Genomic DNA, 21,086 nt, shown 5'->3' with positions numbered 1-21,086 from the left:
AACATTAGTTAACTACATTAGTTAATTACATTAGTTTTGTTTGTTGTTGTTGTTTTTTCCAGCAAAAAAAAAAAAAAAGAAAAGACAGTTCAAGCCCTACGTTCTGTTCTGTCCTATTTGTGGAAAGCAATTTATGCATCATCTGTTAGCTACTGCTTGCATAGCCCAGAAGCTGCCCTGTTTTGTCATTTTTGTTACAATTCTGTTACCAGAAGACCAAATCATCAACTGCCACTGACCCAAAGTGACCACAGTTGTCCTAAAATGAACCTGGACTTCAGGAATCTGTTCATGCCTCTGTTACATATCTGTTGGAGGCATGATTGCATAAAGAGCCTGACAGGATTAGTCCTCTAAAACCATGCATTTGGAATGGTTTCATAACTTTGAGCTTTGTCAGTGCATCAGCTCAAAGGATGACAAGATAACACTTTTTTTCAAGCTGTCAGACACTTGTAACTATACCCTTCAAAAATGTTCTTTGGCTCCCATTGACATGCATTGTCTTTTCAGTTCAGCTTAGAAGTTTGTTCTCCTCCTCTTACAATGTTGTTGAGTTGCCATGTGGCAAGATGTTCTGTTCCCAAAGACTGAAACAAGTCTGTTTGGTTCTCTGAAATCACCAGGATGAACAGTCTCTGTAATCAGTACAGTATTTTAGTAACACTTTACAATAAGGTTTCTTTTGTTAACAGTAGTTAACTACATTAGTTAACATGAACTAACAATGAACAATACTTCTACAGCATTTATTCATCTTAGGTAATGGTAATCTCAACATTTACTAATACATTATTAAGATCAAATAATGTGTTAACATTACTTAATGCACTATATGAACAAACATGAACAAGAACATTTTTATTAACTAACATTAACAAAGGTTAATTAATGCTGTAAAAATACACTGCTCGTTGTTAATTCATGATAATTAATGCATTAATGTAAACAAATGAGACCTTATTGCAAAGTGTTACCAGTATTTTAAATGGAAAGTTTGAATTTTCTCTGCATGGTCTAGTTTTTATCAGCTGATGTTTAATTTCTCAGTGTTTAGTTAAGGTCTCATCAACTTTATTACTTACAAAAAAGATATAAAGAATGTTGTCTTGCATGAAGACATCACTGCTTATGATAGTTCATACCATAGCTCAGGGTTGCCAGGTTTTCACAACAAAACCCAATCAATTACTGCTCAAAACTAGTCAAAAACTAGACCTGGTAAAAATCGTTAAATCGCTAAATATCATGTTATTTGGAGAACAACAACCTGTGGCAACAGTGTTAAAGTAGCCCAATTTCACGGAAAAACCATGGACTTGGCAACGCTACCCTGGCCATCATAAATAATAATAATAAAAAAATCTCATATATAGTAATATATGGGGATGCACCGAAAGGAAAATTTTGAGCTGAAACCGAAACCAAACATTCTGGATGCTCTTGGCCAAAAACCGAAACCGAAAATGACTTTAAAAAATACATGCCAATAAAATAAAATAACCACACTTTTATTTAAAGTAACACGCACAAATTGGACAGAAAATAGGCCTGTATTAAAATGTTATACTTTATTTTGATAATTGGTCAAAAAATAAATATGTTAAATCTGATTCTGTTGCATAGAACTGAATGAAGAATAATATATTGATTTATTGATGTTAATATTATTATCATCAGAGCATGTGAGCAGAAAGCAGGTAGTGGGTCAGTGACTATTCCCTATTCACTATTCCCTACATTAGTTCACTAATACAGTTCACTTGAAGGAGTGACTGAAAGCGAGTGAGTGAATTTGGACCCTGAGTGCACCGGAAGGGCTGCCGCTTTTGCATAGTTTGTGCTTGCTGTTTAATAATCATTTGAAACTTAGCAAACTGGCAGCTCCAGTAGTATGATAAAATAATTAATCTTCAATTCTGTCATGGAAACTAGCATCTGTAAACCTTAGATAAACAATTTAATAATCAAATAAAAATGAATTTATACCTGTATTATATTATGCTATACACCACGGACATGCGGTTTGTAAAATGAATGAATGGATGGATGGATGATTCAGCCGCGGGGACCATCTTTTGGTGAGACGTGGGAATTCATTTTGCACGCGACTGTCACAGTGCATTATGGGTATTCTCTAGCCACATCAGTTGTACGCTCGTTATTGCGGTGTGTTGTGGGATTGAATGAGTACCCTCGATAATGTCCACTAAGGTTTCAGACACCACTAAAAATGGCTGTTCCCTGAAGTAGTGCTCTATTTAAGGGTTTAGGGAGTGATTTCGGACACAGGGATTTTGAGCCAAGAACTTAGCGCAAACACAGAGCGGAAGTTGTGCATCTTCGGAAGTGGAGCCGCTTGCAAAATTACAAAACATTCTAAGCGAGACTGAAACCTGATCGCTGAACATGGAGGGGCGGGGCGGCATATTTTCAGCTTATATTATCAGCCTTTTTCTCTTTCGGCCAAAAACCGAAAATGCCATTTTTGGCAGCCAAAATTTCGGTGCATCCCTGCTAATATAACTGAAGGTACACTATTTAACTTTTGGCCCTCTAGCGGTTAAAAAAGCAAAACTGCATGCATTTTGCAGAAGAACTTTGTTTTGGTTGTGCTTCGGCTCTGCTAGACTGTGCAGATGAAAATGGTTCTTTCTCATAACTATAAAAAGAGAGTGAGATTATCCTACTAAATTGCATTTTAAAATATATTCAAATAGAAAAGTTTTTTTTTTAATTGTAAAAATATTTCACAATATTACTGTTTTTTTGCTGTATTTTGGATCAAATAAATGAAACCTTGGTGAGTAGAAGAGATTTCTTTTAAAAACATTAAAAAATCTTACAGTTCAAAAACTTTTGACCGGTAGTGTATAATGTAGCTAAAATTCCAGAAAAGCATGACATTGGTGTATCACAGAATGCTTGCGGTCAGCTATTTCCAATCATGATGTAGGAAGAAGGAAGAGACCCAGTTAGTAACCAGGGCAGTGAGATGTAAAAATGACCTAGAAGAATTCCCCTGGCATTATCCCATACTGCATCTCTGCATATCCGAAGATCGCTTTTTACTTTGAAGGTCTTAACTCTGTAAGAAATCATTAAACTGAGCCATTGGGCCACTTAAGTAAAAATTCAGTCTGGTTTGATTAGTAACCAGACTCTGTCTTTATTCAGAGACTTGTCCTGACAGAGCTACAGAGGTTAAGTCTTTAGAGTTACGGGTCATGCTGTCTGGGTTACCTGCTTTAAATACACACAACATTGGTTCTGGTCATGGTAGTGGTTTGGAAACCTACTGGCATGACATATTATCAGGTAGCATCTGGAAACTTCATTTAAAGGCCATGACCCAGACTGAAAAGATGGTTCAGACCATGATATTTATTTACAGCTCTGCATTTACATTCAAAAGACCTGTTGATCTGAACTGAAGTTTATTTGCTTACTTTTGAAATATTACCTGGACATGTTTTTGACAGGTTTTGAGTTTAGATCATTCGTATATTGGTCTTTCCATTTTTGGCATTTAGCTTGAAGTAATACTGTAGATTAAAGGGGCAGTAAGTGAGCCAGCCCTATTTCTTTCCTTAGAATGTTAGACCGTTTTTTGAAAATGTCAGATTATGGCTGTCCTAGATGCCTGTTGTCGTAGAAGAGAGGATGACATCATGGCTGGCTCATGCATTAGTGCTTCTGTGATCTAATGAGTGTCCTGGTTAAGGTTGCTTGAATAATGCAGGGGAGATGGGTTTAGCCCCCAGAGACCTGAGCACAGTCCATCTACTCTCAGTGATTCTGCACCCCCTTCTGCGTCATTGTGATGCTAACTGATTTTGCTGATGTCTCACAGCATAAATTAATAAAAGGGCTATATGGATTTAGGAATTATGCTAATTGGTGCTGTTGGTGTGTTCCTGTCACTCAAATGAAAATCAATAAGATTTTGCTTTTGTAAAGTCAGGATATTAAATATTTGTAACAGCTACAAACCAAGGGCTGGGTAAATTTGTTATATATTTGTGATGATTTTGCTTGTGATATAAAATTAAGCAGCAATTTATGAATATCACACTGATTTTAATGTGTCTTCAATTTGCCTGTTAAATTTTCTAGACATTAGATGATGCTTCCTTGACAGATGTTTTAATAGCATCTAAAATGTCTTTGAGTATAGTTTAATTTTTTTTCATTATATGTGTTTTATGTTACATAGGCTTAAATGAAAATATTCTCACAGTGAGACTTGGTAACCACTGGCAAAACCATACATGGCTACTCACTACTACCACTGCCAAATGATGTTATATTATGATATGTAAAAAAATGCCTAAACACAGGTTAAAACTAAGCCTTAACAAAGACATGAATTATATATTCCCCTACCCACCTAATAAATATTGCAATATAAATGGCTATAACATAGTTTTCAATATAAATATTCCACATTTCCACAAACCATGGTCATTTACTACAGTTCATTCATGGTAAATGTTTGTAAGGGTGGTGATTTTGGGGTTTCATTCATGGCATCTTCATTCATGCACATTTCTCCTGTTTTCCTCATCAGTCTTGTTGGGAATGTTGGCTGTTTCATCCGATTTAAAACTAGTTTAATCATCGAGTGATTTATAGTTTGTAACCGAGAGGTGTGTGTCGAATTGAAACGCTAATCTCACTTGATGTTGCAACGCTGTTTAATAATGGTGACCGGGAATAAACGCAGCTCCTTTAAGCTTTCGTTCCGTTAACCACTGGGCCGTGCTGTGTAGTTCCAAGTAAACTAGTGAAACACATGAAAACAGCGCTATTTGTTCTGTATTTGTTGTTATTGACCGAGAAACAACTACAGATGATTCAGAGACAGAGTGGTCTGAACGAATCCAAATCGTTTCAGATCGTTATGCAAGCGCGTTTGGCCAATTCACGGAAAAGAAAGTTCACAGAAATACGGGACACGCATAACTGCTGAAATATTCGCACGGAAAACGTTTCTCAGGCAGTGTTGCCAACTATTTTCAAAGGAAAGTAGCTAAAGCCTGCCCAAAATGTCACTAAAGGTCGCTAGATAACGTCATACGTCAATTAGCATATTCGTGACGACATCACGTCGTACTTGCATTCTGCCTACCTAATGTTATTTCTCTCCTAATCCGTGCTCACATACTGTATTTTCGTATAATAGCTATAATATAGCCGAATGTTCTCATTTCCTGTATATATATATTTTTCATTTTGTAGACAACAGCACGAGTATGATATAGTGAATGACTACATCTTTTGTGTAAATTACGTTAATTCAGTGAGTTCGGAAACTGGATGAACTTAAGCTCTGTGATATAGTGAGTATAAGGGATAAAGCACACGAGAAGAATGGAAAATCAAAACGGTCAAACAAAATTCTTTAAATATAAAACAAAGGAGAAGCAGATAAGTGATAACTCCGTGGCAACAACTGTGCTCATGTGTAGATCGCTCATTCACATCAGAGGCTGTGCGATCAATGGAATGTGCTGCTGCTCCTCTCAGCCACTCAGTGAACAGAGTAGACGCAGAGAGAGGTGTGACTACAGCGGGAAAGCAAGACCTAGCGCTCGCAGTACTGGTGACTTTTGGCAACGGAGGTTTGTCCAAATAGTCGTTAAATTTGTCGCTAGGCACTTTTTTGAAAAAAAGGTCCTTAAATTGGTTTTAAAAGTCACTAAATCTAGAGACAAAATCGCTAAGTTGGCAATACTGTTCTCAGGTCAGTCGGAGGAGCGTGCATGGTGCGAACAGTGCGTATATAGCCGTACAGCTGCAGGCGCCACTGCGGCCATGTATCTAACCAAATTTAGCCGCACCGCCAGGAAAAGAGGAGGAGGGAGATTAGGGTGCATTAGGGCAGGATTTGGCCCGCGGGCCGCCAGTTGACGAGCCCTGGTTTAGGGTTTAGTGTAAGTGGTACTTTATCGTAAAACTGAACATGCTTTTAGCACCACTCACTGGATGTTTTACTTTGCAAGTGCCGTGCAAGACGCAACGTAATATCATTTTGCAGAAATGCCGCCAAAGGGCATATTTTTCCAGTGATCCTGGTTTGGACTTTTCCCAGTAAACTTTTACTTACTATATCTGTATCTAAAAAGTTCAGTGTGATACACAATAGCATCCAACTAGACAGAACAGCCATTATTGTATAGAAAGCAGTCAGTATCAACAAAAGTAGAACAAAAATGAAATTAAACATCGTCAATCTTTTTGGCTATAGTAGTTGTATATAGTACTATATAGTAGTTGGCTATAGCAGTCTAAGTGATGCTGTTAAAATGACAAATTTATGTCGTTTAAAAGTATATGTTTAAATATCAAGAAAATGTAAACAAATTAATTTGCTTTTGCTAGTTTTTAATGCACCTTTGGTGTTACTGTGAGTGATGGATACATGTGAATTGAACTCATTCTGTGTCACTGTTTTTCCACAGCACCTGTTTCCTGATGGGTCCATTTAAACAGCTGAAGCGTATGTTTGAGCCCACCAGGCTTATAGCCACCATTATGATGCTGGTAAGAAAGAGCCTCTGGCACACCACACTGTGTCAGCACTAGAGAGCTAATGAGAAAAGACATTTTGGAAAGGCGAATTTAACCTCATATCAGAACAGTTGACTCATCCTTATTAGATATTCTCCTTTATCACATTTTTTTTTTTTTTTTTTTTTACCTTGTCATTGTGTTAGATAACAAAATGTCAAACCAAGTGAAATGTGTTTTAAGAAAAAAACTGCACAAGCACACTTTTCAAATGAAAGATTTAAGAAAAATTGATTAAATCTTTTGGATAACACTTTACAATAAAGTTCATTAGTTAACATTAGTTAACCACATTAGTTAACATGAACTAATAATGAACTGCACTTGTTCAGCATTTATTAATCTTTGTTAATGTTAATTTCAACATTTACTAATACATTATCAAAATCTAGTTAACATTAGTTAATGCACTGTGAACTAACATGAACAAGTAATGAACAACTGTATTTTCATTAACTAATGTTAACGAAGATTAGTAAATACAGTAACAAATGTATTGCTCATGGTTAGTTAATGTTAGTTAATACATTAATTAATGTTTAACCAATGAACCTTATTGTAAAGTGTTACCTATATATATATATATATAAATATTTTATATAATAAGTGCTAAACTGTATAATTTGTTGTGCCAAGCATACACACACTCACAAAAGGAACGCTTCAGCCTTTTACAGTCACAAATCTGGACGGTCTTAAGGGGACTACGAGGCATTAAGACATTCAAATGACTGCTGTAGTAATCCAGAAGAATCACAGTGGAAAATCACTTTCCGTTATAATCTGTTTTGGTCTGAATCTGTTCACACTCGCTCAAGCACAGCACTCTCATTTCACTAATGTCATATTATCTGGATTAATCCCATATTGCTTACCTCATCAGCTGTTAATATGGTCATTGTTTGCCACATTTAATACAAGCATGTATATCTATTAAAATTCTTTTTGCTATCCCTCATGGGTATTTGATCACAGTCTCTTATCCTGTGTGTGCTCTTCCCCCAGCTATTCCTTGTGTTGACATTATGCGCAGTGTTTTGGGTAAGCTTCCTACACAACAGGTTTATTGCTCATAATTAGTTTACTATTCACTTGAGAAAATGTACATTACTCATATTTTTTTTTCTCCTTGTTGCCCTGCAGTGGAACAAAAAGGGTCTGGCGATCATTTTCTGCATTTTGCAATTCTTGGCCATGACATGGTAGGTGATAGACATCTGTCAACTATCCTTTAAAAAGGAAAAACAGTTTGCAAGGTTTGTTTCAAACAATAATAAAATTATTATTGTTTGAAACAAATATCATAAACTTTTTTTCTCGCTTTTTTTTTTTTTTTAGTCATAGACTTCAGATTTGTAGTTATGTTCAGCAAAATACATGTGAAAGACACTTTCCAAATTTTATTTTATTTTTTATTTGTGCTATCAGTGGAACATTTAAGGATCTAGGAAAAAAAGGTTTGTTTAATCAAACTTGGAATGTTGGCAAAAATGAAATGAATCATTTCATGTAATTAATAACTGACCCTCATGTTTCAAACCCGCAAGACCTTTGTTCATCTTCGTAACACAAATTAAGATATTTTTGAAGAGAAGAAATTGTTGAATAAAGTCTTTTTTTTTTTTTTTTTTTTTTTTTTTTTTTTTGGATGGATGGATGGATGGATGGATCGATGGATTTTCAATGAGAGTAAATGGGATTTTCATTTGTTAAAAGTAGTAATTTTCTCAATAATTAGAGATCCCATCCCAAGAACACTTTGTAGAAGACATTGACATGCCAGATGGATCTTACAAACAGAAAACCATTTTCTGCATTTCAGAAGTAAGCCTATTAAATGTTTTTAATTATAATTGATTCTGCTCATTAAACTAGGGTAGGAGAAAATAAAAACATTTCAGTCTGATTGGCATCTGAATGTCATACTTCCCTTATAAACGTGCACAAGCCCAGCATGCTAAACTTTCATGTAAAGATAAAGTTTCATGGTACACATGATCTCATGATATTTATGTGACTGTATGTTTGTGTTATGTGTACATGTGTGTCATGAAGCTTATCCTCAAATCCTGGAAACTACTAGGCAAAAATGCTAAATCACTCTAGCTAAAAACCTGGGCCCAGTTGCATTAAACCTCTTAAGTGGTTTGACTTAAAGATATCCCTGAGGGGGGGAAAAAGTACTGAGGCAAGAGATTTCTTTAAGAGCGTTGCAACTAATGTCTTAACCGTCACCCCTACCTAAGTGTTTATACTTTGCATTTCGCGGTAGTTTCTGGCAAAAAACAGCAATGGAGAAGTGGTTATCTCACACAATAAACAACATAACTAACCACTGAATTTTTAAAGAAGTTTAGAATTTACTAAACTACAGCTGTACTACAATATTTGAGTTATGGACTGGAGATTATTAAAGGCGGCCTGAAGGACAAGAGCATCCTAAAATTTGAGCACATTGTTTCTCTGAGTCCAGCTACGACACTGGATGATGCTTAAAATCCTGCTGCGCCACTCACATAAGCCACGTTTTCACCGAAATTACCTGGAACAATTTGTCCCAGGAACTTTTTTTCCCCCCAGACCTGTTGCTGTCCATGCTTTCATCACGGTTTAAAGTACCGTGAAGATTAGGCACTTAGTCCGGTGACATAGGACTGTGTGCGACTTTCCAGTTCCCACTGGATTTCCTCCTCTGCATATATGCTTAATAAAGCCTGAACCTTGTCGTCGGTCCATCAGTCATTTTTTTTAAAACTCCATTGTTGATTCAAATAGCAAAAAACTCTTACTGCATGCACCGCATCAGACTTTTAAAAATGGTTGTTGAAATAAAATGCTGCGTGGAGTCAACCAATCAAAATGCTGTGTGAAAACCAATCAGCATGTTCAATGCCCAGGTCCCACCCCCAAAAGTTCCTGAACTTTGAAAAAGTACTACCTTGTGATCAGGGTCTTTCTGAGGGTGAAATTTTTACCTGGAACTTCATTTAGACCCTGGTCCCTGCGGTCGAAACACACCGAGTACCACCCCAAAGTCCCTAGTTCCTGGGGAAAGTTCCTGAGGTGGAAACACGGCTATAGTTTTCCATTAAATTACATTATATTTGTCCAACTTGTTGTTTTTGCATTTTTTGCAGCCTTGAACTTAAGCATGAAAGTATTTCGCTTTGAGCTACGTTACGTCTAGGACACTGAACGCGTCATTCTGTACTTCTGTGCTCTACAGTAGGCTACTGGAAACGAAATCTAAACCAAACTGGACCAAGGGTGTTTTTTTTTTTTTTTTTTTTAAACACCCAGGCCTGCCGCTATAATCAGTCATTATTGAGCACAAGATGAAAGCCTGGCATGAGATAGGCTAAGTAATTCAAGTGCACAGAAGAAAATGATGAAAAAATATGAAAACTTTGGTGTTTATTCAGTTTTATTTTTGACAATACACACTGTTTCACGTCATAATTTCAGCAGGCTTATTTTGATTGCTAAAAATGCACATTGGTACTTCCTTGTGCTCATTTTACATGAAATCAGCCACCGTGTTTGAGTTCAGCAGATGACTTAAGGGACCTGTTTTGATTCCTTAATTTTTTAAGGACTAAATGGTTACTAAGGACTTTGTTGCAATGCATAACAGAACGTAAGGGAACTCTCAAGTAATTAAGGGAAAACACATTAATGACCGCCTTAAAGTTCTTTAAGTGGACCCTTAGGTTTTTTCTTGCTACCCGTGTTTTACTAAGGGTACCCTTTACCTTTATAACTAAGGTTTTTCTTAACTTAAGGGCTTTCATGCAACTGGTCCCACTTTCAGTAATGCTGTGCCCCAGGCATCTACAGTAAAACAAATTGGCAGCTTGTTCTGCTCTTCTCTGGAACCCTGCTGCCCAGGAATCTCAACTAGTGTAGGCTGATTACCTGTTAATTAAACCTCGCATGCAGTTTGTCATCAGTGTCTGGCTGCAGATTTAGAGGCAGGGGGTTGAGTCCTTGGCAAGGTGAGAAAATGGGTCTATTTTTGGCCCATGATCAGAGTGAGTGATGTGACGAATGAGTGGAGTGATTATATAGGTAAATTGTTGGTGTAAGGGATGGAAAGTGGTGTTCATAAAGACTAAAGTAAAAACATTCTGTCAAGAAACAAACTAAAGAATGCAAATATTTAATAATTATTAGTGGTGTATGCTAAGGCAACAGTAACTAAATTTCACTGACAAAAGTCTATTGTCAATAGTGTAGCGATGTATGAAGCACAATTCGCAAACAAGTTACTTTCAAACCAAGCAGCTTTCTGTTGAGCAATATGGCATATTCTAGATTCTGATTGTGTAGATTCTATTAAAATTTCTGGATTTTGCCCATGAAAATTTGCTGAACAACAGTAAATGTGACAGCAGCTTTAGGGCTAGGAATTTGAACAAACCTATATCCCTATTAAACTTTGGCATGTAACTCGGTCTGCACTGTTTGTGCACGAATCCTTAAAATTGTGTGGCTTGTTGTGGAGAGGTGTGCTATTTATTCTTTTCTCTTCTAAGCACTCACACAATTTTCGCCTGCTGGATGATTAAACAGGCACAAAAAAAAAAAAAAAACACTACACCGAAACACTGAAGAAAGGACTTAAGCCATATCTAGACACCAGAACAGAGACTTGGGCCAGTAAGCAACCAACCTAGAAATCTCATAGCAATGCCCTAGCAATAACCAAGAACACCCCAGCAATTGCATAAAAGGCATTGACAACCACCCAAAACCACTAGCATGCTACCAACCCCCATGAACACCCTAGTAACTGCATTGTAGGACCTAGACACCACATAGCAACGACTTTGCAACCAGCAAGAACACCCTAGCAGCCACATAGCAACACCTTGGTAACCTCCCAGAACTTCTTAGTGGTGCTTTAGCATCCACAAAGAACAGCCTTGCAACCGCATAGCAATGCTTTAGCAACTCTCGAACCAGCTTCCAGTGTCTTTGCATTGTGGCAACTACATAAATAGGCACCAATCACATTTCCTTAAGAAAATGAAAAAAACTACTTCTCTTTAAAGGTATTTTGTATTATTATTTTAATTCCTTTAATTTAATTTGCACCAAAAAACTGTCATCTTGTATATGTGCATTTACAGACAAAGCATTAAGAAATTGTTTGCTTACAGTTTGTGATGTCGTTGCTGTCAGATCCAATACAGTTGACTGCTTCATCTTTCAACAAAGGTTTTGTTGCGAACTCTCTATTATACTCTGCCTTGTTTACGAAACAATCTGTAGTCAAATGCAATGAACAAATGTATGATCCTCTGATGCAATCCAGGACCCCCAAAAAATTAACCATCCACTTGTTCCTGATGCTGGGGACCTTCTGAAGGCTGTACAGATGCTTACATGCTGTTTAAATGCATCAAAGCAAACATTCCTTTACTCTTCCATTTGTCCTGTTGTCGGGAGTAGCTCAAGTGTGTGGATTAGGGGAGCGCGGGGCATAAACTAATGCATGGTTTAAATACTTCCACACACGCTAGCATGAAGAAACTTAGCGTATTTGCTAGTTGCCATATCGACAATATATATAGAAAAAATTGCACCAAAATTCCAAAATCTTTGGAAGATATTACTGAACATTTATTTAACAATAGCAAAAGTAAATTTCTTAAGTTAATTTTTCATCTATATTTTTTGTTTAAAATAATATCAGATTTGTCTAATTTTAAATAATCTCCAATCTGTTGGTTAGCTGTTTGGGTAGTTCTTTAATGCTTCACTAACTAGCAGAAGACACTAACCAGGTTTCAATTCCAGTTGCGCAGATAGGGTTCATTGTAACACTGCTTTACAATGTGCCCCGCTATTAGAATTATGCTATTGTATACGATATAATCAACTTTTATGAATTTCTGTTGAGAAACCATGGGCGAAAAAATGTGAATAAAGACTGAGAGGAAGAACCTGACATCCAGAAAATGTTATTTCAAGAAATGTTCAGCAGTTGTACTGGTTCGTCTATTTATCTCGTGTTCTGTGAGAGCTGTGAGTGGAGGGAGGGGAGTGTTTTTGTTCAGCTCTGTGTTTTTCTGAATGTCTGGATATGTTTCTTCATCTGTTTGCCTGTATAGTTTTGATCTATGCTGTATAGCTGTGTTTTGGAGAGTGTTCATTGTCAAAATTATTTAAATTTGAATTTCTAAAAAAAATGCTATTATTTTATATGAAAAAAATAATAGTCTTTTATAGACAAAATATTTTAGTTTGTCATGCATATTTTTTTTTTAATTAAATCAGATAACATTTTTAGCTGTCATATGTTCATGTTACAATGTGCCCCATCACGTGTTACAGTGTTCACCACCTATGGGGCATGCACATTTCACTTCCCTTCTTTCGGGGTAAATAAAGAAAAAAGTATACACTGTATTAATTAAACAAAGCCACATATTTGTACCAGACATGTGAAATTAATGTGGAACAAAAGAAATTCTCTGAACCCTAAGTACATTTACACAAACTGAGAAAGTCAAAAAGCGTTAGGTTGTGCCCCGCTCTCCCCTATGTCAGAAGTTATGATTAGTGATTGTAATTGGTTGTATTTCCTTTAGACACAACACTCGTGTCCAGTATAGACCGGTGTCAGTCGTTAAGCAACTAAATGCCAGTAGGTGGGGCCTATGGTGCAATGATGTAATACAACGAACCTTTTTCACAGACCGTGATGACGCGTTTTAACGGTCATCAGCATCGTAAATCTTGCAAAGTTTAAAATAGTAAAAAAAAAAGTAAAAATGTATGTACATTTATAACACTGTTTTACTTTTTCATCAAATTACAAAAAAAACAGTTAACGCTGCTCTGAGGGTGTTTCTAATACAGCGGCTGTGGGAGTGATGGTAAAGTTGACATCTTTCTTTCAACTGACTTTTTTGAAAGTTGTGAAAACACTGTTGTTGAGTTTTTCTTTTGCTATTTGAGAAAATAGGGACACAAAAAATGTATTTAATGTATTCTCTCATTCACCGCCATAGAATTTTACCCAACTATGATGACTTCCACTTTGAGAAACCCGGACATGTGAAAAGGGTCTTTTTGTTGATGTCTTACTGTAGAGGCAGTCATATGTAAATGTATTTGTCAGTGTGATGTCACAAATCCCACAATATTGAAACAAGCCGTTTTTGGAGCTTGGTTACATAAATGCTTTCTTGTACTGAGGAGAACATTTTTAATGGAACAAAGACCTCTTATGTCAAAAGAAGGAAAAATTGTTTTTTTTTTTTTTTTTTTATGTCGTGACCCCTTTTATGTTTTCAAATGCTAAAAATAATGTGTCATGATCAAGCTAATTAATATTCATGAGCCATTTCAATGTAGGGACATCACAACCCACACATCTTTGACCCTTTGAACTGTAAGTTTGTTCACACTTGGAGACCTCTTAAAGACTGTTCTCTGCCCAGAATATAAGATAGAGATGGGCAGATGGGCAGTATTCCCATGCCACTAAAGCAGCTAAGTGGAACTCGGCAGCAGAAATAATCTGATCCTCTAAGCGTGTCTTGACCCCTTCACTTGGCCACGAGCAGTGCACAGGTGCAGAACCAGGTGGACAGGGCTCACCACTTCACTGCAAACTCCACAAGAAAAGAGATGAATGTTATATGTTTGTGGAGTGATTTTTATATGCCACATTAAACCCAAATGTATTATTTTATATGCATCACACACATATGGTTTCTCTCAGAACTAGAAAAGTTCTTCAAAACAAGCTAATTGTTGATTTGACAAAGCTCTGCCTGAAAGTTTAATAAAAGTTTCAAAAGGCCTAGGACATTGACGGTTATATATTATTAAGCATTTACACAGAATTACTGGTTTGATAGATAGACAGACGAACAGAGAGGGAACACTATATGTGTGTGTGAGGATGTCCTTTCCAATGCTCCTGCCCAGTTTTGCACACGTCACTGGGCCAGGTTTTATTAGCCATGTAATTGCCGTCAGTTTCACTGTCAGGACGTTCTCTTCTTTCACACTGTGACACAGACCACTGCCAGCCTTCCTCTAACAGCTATCACTCTGGCAACCACTTGAACCACATATGTATGAATAGGATACTGAGAAATCTGTAGGGAGGATTCCTTGATGCTAGACATTTCTGAGAAACTGTCAGTACATTAGCAATTCATTTGAAGTCAGTTATGTGTAACAAATCGCTTATCATACTTTAATCGGTTGAAACATGAGGCTTAACATACTTTAGACTGTATACTTTGTATAATATTAAAATACAAAATATATTCTCAAATACATACATGGGGTGTGTGTGTGTGTGTGTGAGAGAGAGAGAGAGAGAGAGAGACATTTCAGAAGTTTGTTTTTGGCTTGTTTGGTTTTTTTTGTTTTGTTTTTATAAAAATTCTAATAAATGCTTTTCTTTTAAACTTTCTATTCATACAAGAATTTTGGCTACACCCCACATTTAAAATTGTAATGCTGTTTCACAACGTTAATGTTTTTTACTGTATTTTTGGTAGAATAAATGCAGCATTTGTGAGCATAAGTGTCTTCTTTAAAAAACACTGATGAACTCACAGTGTAAGCACATTTTCTGTTACATCATTTCATTACTTTAAAAGCAAGCTGTAACTGGCATCTATGACGTACATATGGATTTACTCTTATTTTCAGATTGTTTTGTTTTTGAATCTATTCTAAGCTTTTAATGGGACATTAGGTATTAACACTGTGCATTTTTGTGTGTATTTTTTAGGTACAGCATCTCCTACATTCCATTTGCACGGTAAGTAAATACCTCCTCAGCTCTTAATGTTTCATATTTTGTTCTTTCAATTTTTATACCATTTTGCCTACATTTGATCTAAAATCTTTAGTAAAATTTATTGACTTTTATTATTATTTTAATTTATAGAATAGATATGTCCATCACTGAAATCTGATTGGATAAGCTATGTTTGTAGTTGTTAGTTGTAATAAGCCATTGAGAGGCTGTATATTACAATGATTTTTAGCACAAGTGTGCTACAGTCTACAGGTAAAAAAGTTCCAGAGAAGCAGCTAGTTAAACCTGGTGTAGGGGTGTGCAATATGATAATTTAATCATTCACAATCTAAAATCTTCTCCACAATCTGCCTTTGAAGAGAGATCTTAGTATCGTGCTACAGTGAACATTCTATCAGTTACAGTTGCATACTGTACCACGTGATGTACATTCACATCACGTTTAGCAATGCTATGCTAGGTAGGGTACACTCACATGACATTGCAGGTCTTCACCATCACAAAAGTCTATTATTTGTATGTGTTTTAAAGCCATTCTAGTTAAACTTTATATTTGCACGTTTTTCTGACATAAGCTTTTCTAAGCGTGTACACCCAGTGCGCACACACACTAAAAGCCTATCACACAGAGCGAGTAATTACTGAACTAAGTTCTCTTTCGTGTCTTATTGCACTTAATCTGTCAAATACACACAAGGTTTACATAAACAGCCATTTATATCTTAAGTGAATATAAATAGTTCAGTTGCATGTCTGTAGTATATTACGATATGCATGTGTGTCAGTCAACATGTCCTCCAACCAATACGCCCATGTAAGTCGTTTGTCACTTCCCTGAAATACGACCCATAGGAGCGTTTACTAAAGTTGCGCCCCTATCGACAACAGGACACTTTCATTTTAATGCATTGTTCCCTTTTATCTGCGTCATATTTCGGGTTTCGCGTATCTCAATTGGCAGAGCATTGCAATATATAACAATATGCAATCATGCGATCGTGGGTTCGATACCAGGGAACGCATGTACTCATAAAGTGTATGTGCACTATAAATCACTAAGGGGGTATGTTTAGGGTTGGGGTAGGTGTAGTTGTTAATAAAAAATGATTTTTGCTAAATGGAAATAGGACAAATAGCGGGTAAGAGACAGTGTAAAAAATCCACACATTGCATTTAAATGAACACGCATTTTGATTGGTAACGATGGTCATACGTCATTTCATGACGACAAATGTAACACGACACTGTCATTATTTTTACACCAGCTAGAGGGTGCATGACTTTAGGGTCGGTTTTTGGAAGAGGACAGTCTCGTGTCAGTATATTAGATCCTCACATTCGGTCTTAAAGTGACAACAGCCTAATAAACCTAATGCCATCTGTGTCATTAAAGTTAATCAAACAACAAAATACAAAGAGAAAATCATTCACTGCTCTTGACTGAACTTCAGTAGCCTTAATACAAATCATTGTATATTTAATTCATACAGTGAAGTCTATGTAGTGTTTTATTTTTAAGTTTTCAATTTCTTATTTGAATGCTACTGTTAAATACACCTACTCTAACTAAAAACATTTTTGTTTTTCATTTGTACCTTATATTGTATTTGTCCTATTATTTGTCATTTGCATCTTTTTGTTCTTATTTTTAATAAAAGATAAAATAATGAAATAAAATAATGTGAAATAAATTTTGTTACTTTGTAAGGCTAAATTTTTAAAATGGGGAAATTAGCTCAGTGACATGCAAAATAGGCTTAAAATCCACCATGATAAAGAATCATGAAAAGATTGTGTATTGTAATCCTGTCTGAAAAAAATGATGTTTTTGCCATATCGCCCACCCCTAGCCTGATGGCATAGCCTAGATTGTATGGGCTCTACTTGTGATGTGCAACACTGAAGTTAACCGTATTAGTCAGCCAAACTAGATTAGCTCAAATGCCAGTTTAAATCTCAGTTAACTTCAGCGTAAGTCAGAAGTTTGTCTGTAAATGGCAGCATGTCAGACTCTGACACCCTCTCTCTCAGTTCATGTTTGTTGGGTGGGATTGGGTTGTGTACACATGGGGAGCCGAATTCCCTGAATGAAAACATGTTGTTATTTACTTATGGTCTCGAGGCTGTTGGTCTTCACCATATGGCACTAATCCCCTACTGGAGCGCATTGCTCTCCCAGTGCCATGCAAACGGCTGCTTGTTTTTCATCTTGAGCCTGATAAAGTTCTTTATCTAATTCCTTAAAAAGTATGTTTAGAAATCATTTTGCTTGTCCATATCTGTTTTTTTGTTGTTGTTGTTGTTTTTTGAGGCTTTTTTGTGGCAACTTACTGACACTGATTAAAGAATGTAGGCTCTCACCTTGTGAACGTGCACTATATTTTGGAAGAAACTTGAAAAAAATGTTTGAACTGCTCTTTTCAATACATTAAAGCAAATAGGGTTTTAAACTTCAGAAAGGACAGAAAAAGCACCATAAATGGATTGTTAAAGTAGTCCAACTTTAGTGGAGAGGAAATGTATCAGTGCATAATGAATTTTGGTCTTTTCATCAAAAAGCTAGCATATTGTTTTCAAAGGCTCAAAATATAGCACACACGTCACTGTATGATTTTATTCAATGGAGAGGAGCAACATGAACATTCTACAAAATGTCTATTTTTGTGTTTCACTGAACGACATAAGAGTAAATTAGTAAATAAGGTAAATTACAATAGAATCTTCATTTTTGGGCAAACTCTTTGTTTACAGATATTAAAATCATTTTAGCTGCTGGATGGCAATAAAGGCATCCAGAAGATAAGGTGGTGTAGAAAATTTAAGTCCTAAAAAGAGGAGGTACAAAAGAAATGAACATAAAACGCAATCTAGCTTATGCTAACACTCTATCGTAAACAAGGAGGCAACGTAAATGACTTATGACACACAAAACATCCAAGGGACGGCGGTCACCTCATTCGCTGGAATGTTGAGCATTATTGGATCTTCAAATACAAAAGAATCATTAAAAATGTTTTGTATCCCTTGCTGAACCCAACAACCCCCCTCCTTTCCTGCCAGAGGTGCTTGTGCATGTTTCTGATGGATTCTGACAGCCAGGGCACCCCATCCCCCCCAACCTGACACCCTCCCTGCTTCAAGAACCTCTTGAAAGAGGAAAACAATTCTTCTTGAATGATTCCCTCTGTATTCCACCTGCTGCTTTCGTTTTATTTTTAAGACCAAACCCTTGACTCATCTTTCCATTTATCTGTAGCTGGTTCATCTTTAGAGGCCTCTCTCACCATTGTTTCATTGTTGATTGTTTTCCTAGAAATAGCCGCACCCTTCAACAAGCTCAGTAATGCTGTGTTTGAGTGGCTTAAAATTGTGGGTTATGGCTCTTTTCATTGTGTTTTTACTGGATTAGCATGAGCAGGCTCCACGTCATGAGCTGTTTATCCCACTGATCTCTGTTTTGAACATTGGGCTATGCACATGTTTTTTCATGAGCATGGTGCATATCCACAAACTAATATTTTAATGCACTTTTTTTGGCCATTAAGATTCCTAAAGACCATGTCAGTAGATTAGTTTGATTATCTTTCTTTGTCTCTCAAATATGAGTGTGTTAAGATGATTTGTTAGTGATTTAAACGTTTTGGGTTGAAAATGGACAAATCTAGCAATTGGGTTGTTGTAACTCCGCGAGTGGGTTGTTTTAATTCAGCGTTTGGGGTAAATGTTTGCCCAACCTGCTGGGTAGTTTTATTTAACTCAACTATTGTTTAAAAAGACTGTATTGCTTGCTTAAAATGAACCCAAGGTATGTTGGAAATTAGCATTTATTAATATGTTTAATAAATGAACATTTATTTATTTAAAACATTTATTACATTTTTTTAAACATTTATTAACTTCTTAATGAATGTTCACCTTTTGATTATTATTGTTGCCTCTAGTAATTTATGTGTCTGATTTCCAACCTATTTTGGGTTCATTTTAAGCCAGCCATATAGTAATTTTTAAACAAGAGTTGGGTTAAATAAAACTGCCCAGCACGTTGGGCAAACATTTAACCCAACCGCTGGGTTTGTCCATTTTCAACCCAACTTGGGTTGTTTTTAACCCAGCATTTTTATTTTTATTTTTTTTTGAGAGTGTAGGATTTATATCCCTCATTAAATGTTTTAGTAAAAGAATAAATGAACTGAAGAGATTAATGTTTTGGTCACACTTTAGATTAGGGTCCAATTCTCACTATTAACTAACTATTAACTTCGACTTTTGCCGCAGTAAACTCTTAATTACTGCTTAATAATAGTTATTAAGGTAGTTGTTAAGTTTAGGTATTGGGTAGGATTAAGGGATATAGAATATGGTCATGCAGAATAAGGCATTAATATGTGCTTTATAATTACTAATAAACAGCCAATACTATGCAAGATAATAAGCAACTAGAATTGGACCCTAAACTAAAGGGTTACCAATGTTTTTTGTTATTATTATTCATGGATGCAAATTTGTCACCTTTCAGCAAAATTTGCTGTTTGGGATCCAAAAAAGGTCATTTTTGGGATTCTTCTAGATCCAATGTGTTTTTAAAAATGAGGGGAGGGGGTCTGTGTGATGAATAAATGTACCTCAGTAGCACGTGTGCAATACACTTTTGCATATGTGTGTGAGAGACAGAGCCGCTTGCTTGTATGTGAGGTTATTAGATGGCGCATGCGCACCCTGCTCAATTTCCTTCAAAAGAGTATTTGTTTAGACCAAGTTAACTGACCGAGTGCTACACGCTGGCAAATCCTCTCATTATAAAAACAGAGCGTAAGTACGATGCGTATTATGTATTGTGCTGTGTGTAGATTTAAACTAACCCTAACTGAAAATGAGAAATGTTGCCTTGGCAACTAGCTGAAATAAAAAAAACTGTTTATTTTATCAAGTACGAAAAAGTTTTTTTTTTTTTTATGGTTTTAGTTTTAGTTAACAATAATAGAGAGAAAAAAAATAATAATTTCATAAATATTGAGATATAGAAAACATTAGGCTGAAAAATATTTTTAGCCATATCAACTTAGCCCTAATGTGGAGCTAATGAATCTTGGCAGATAGATGCCTCTTAAGATGATGGATTTGAAAACAAAATAAATAAATAAAAAATAATCAAATATGATCAAAAAACTAACAAATAGCAAGCTCCAGCCTTGATATCTACCCCTCCTCCTCTGTTTTCTCCTTATGTGTCAAGTAAAAACAGAACATCTTTATATTTATGGAAATAATATGCTAATAATAATCCCTTATTTATTAAATTTTTTCCCCTTTTTTTCTTTTGCTCTATGATCATTTAGTTCTGGCTTATTCAGCTTTTTTTTGAAGGAAATCCACCCGCTGAGCGTGAAAGCCGGGACATCCGTTGCGCCGATATTTCATCAGAAAGCAGGGGGAGTTAATCATCATTTATTTATGTGCTGTATGTGCAGTGCTTTTAAGGCTAAACACTAACCGGTCTCCTGATTGCGGCTGCTGTGTGGGTGCGTGTAATGCAGGAGGGATGAGTAACATATCTGCAGACGTTCGTCAGTCTCCCTTCTTTTTCTGTCCTTATTTCATTCTCTCTTTGATTCTCTACTCTTCCTTTTAACCTTGACTGCTTTCACACCTCCTCCACTTCCTGTGAATTTTGAGCATGACAAAGTCTGCATAGCAACACATTTAGAGAGGGTGACAGAGG

General features: G+C 36.2%; 1 protein-coding gene across 1 annotated transcript in view; it reads left to right on the top strand.

Moving 5' to 3' along the window:
- sft2d1 (SFT2 domain containing 1) overlaps positions 1-21,086 on the top strand; it is a 29,801-nt gene that overhangs the window by 5,280 nt on the left and 3,435 nt on the right. Inside the window, exons 4-7 of the mRNA XM_051917708.1 lie at positions 6,465-6,546; positions 7,579-7,614; positions 7,717-7,775; positions 15,338-15,367. Of these exons, the coding sequence (XP_051773668.1) occupies positions 6,465-6,546; positions 7,579-7,614; positions 7,717-7,775; positions 15,338-15,367 (207 nt within the window). The remainder of the gene's footprint in view (positions 1-6,464; positions 6,547-7,578; positions 7,615-7,716; positions 7,776-15,337; positions 15,368-21,086) is intronic.

The sequence above is a fragment of the Ctenopharyngodon idella genome, chromosome 13 (assembly GCF_019924925.1).
Source record: "Ctenopharyngodon idella isolate HZGC_01 chromosome 13, HZGC01, whole genome shotgun sequence".
NCBI lineage: Eukaryota > Metazoa > Chordata > Actinopteri > Cypriniformes > Xenocyprididae > Ctenopharyngodon > Ctenopharyngodon idella.
This window is presented reverse-complemented; position numbering and strand designations above follow the sequence as displayed.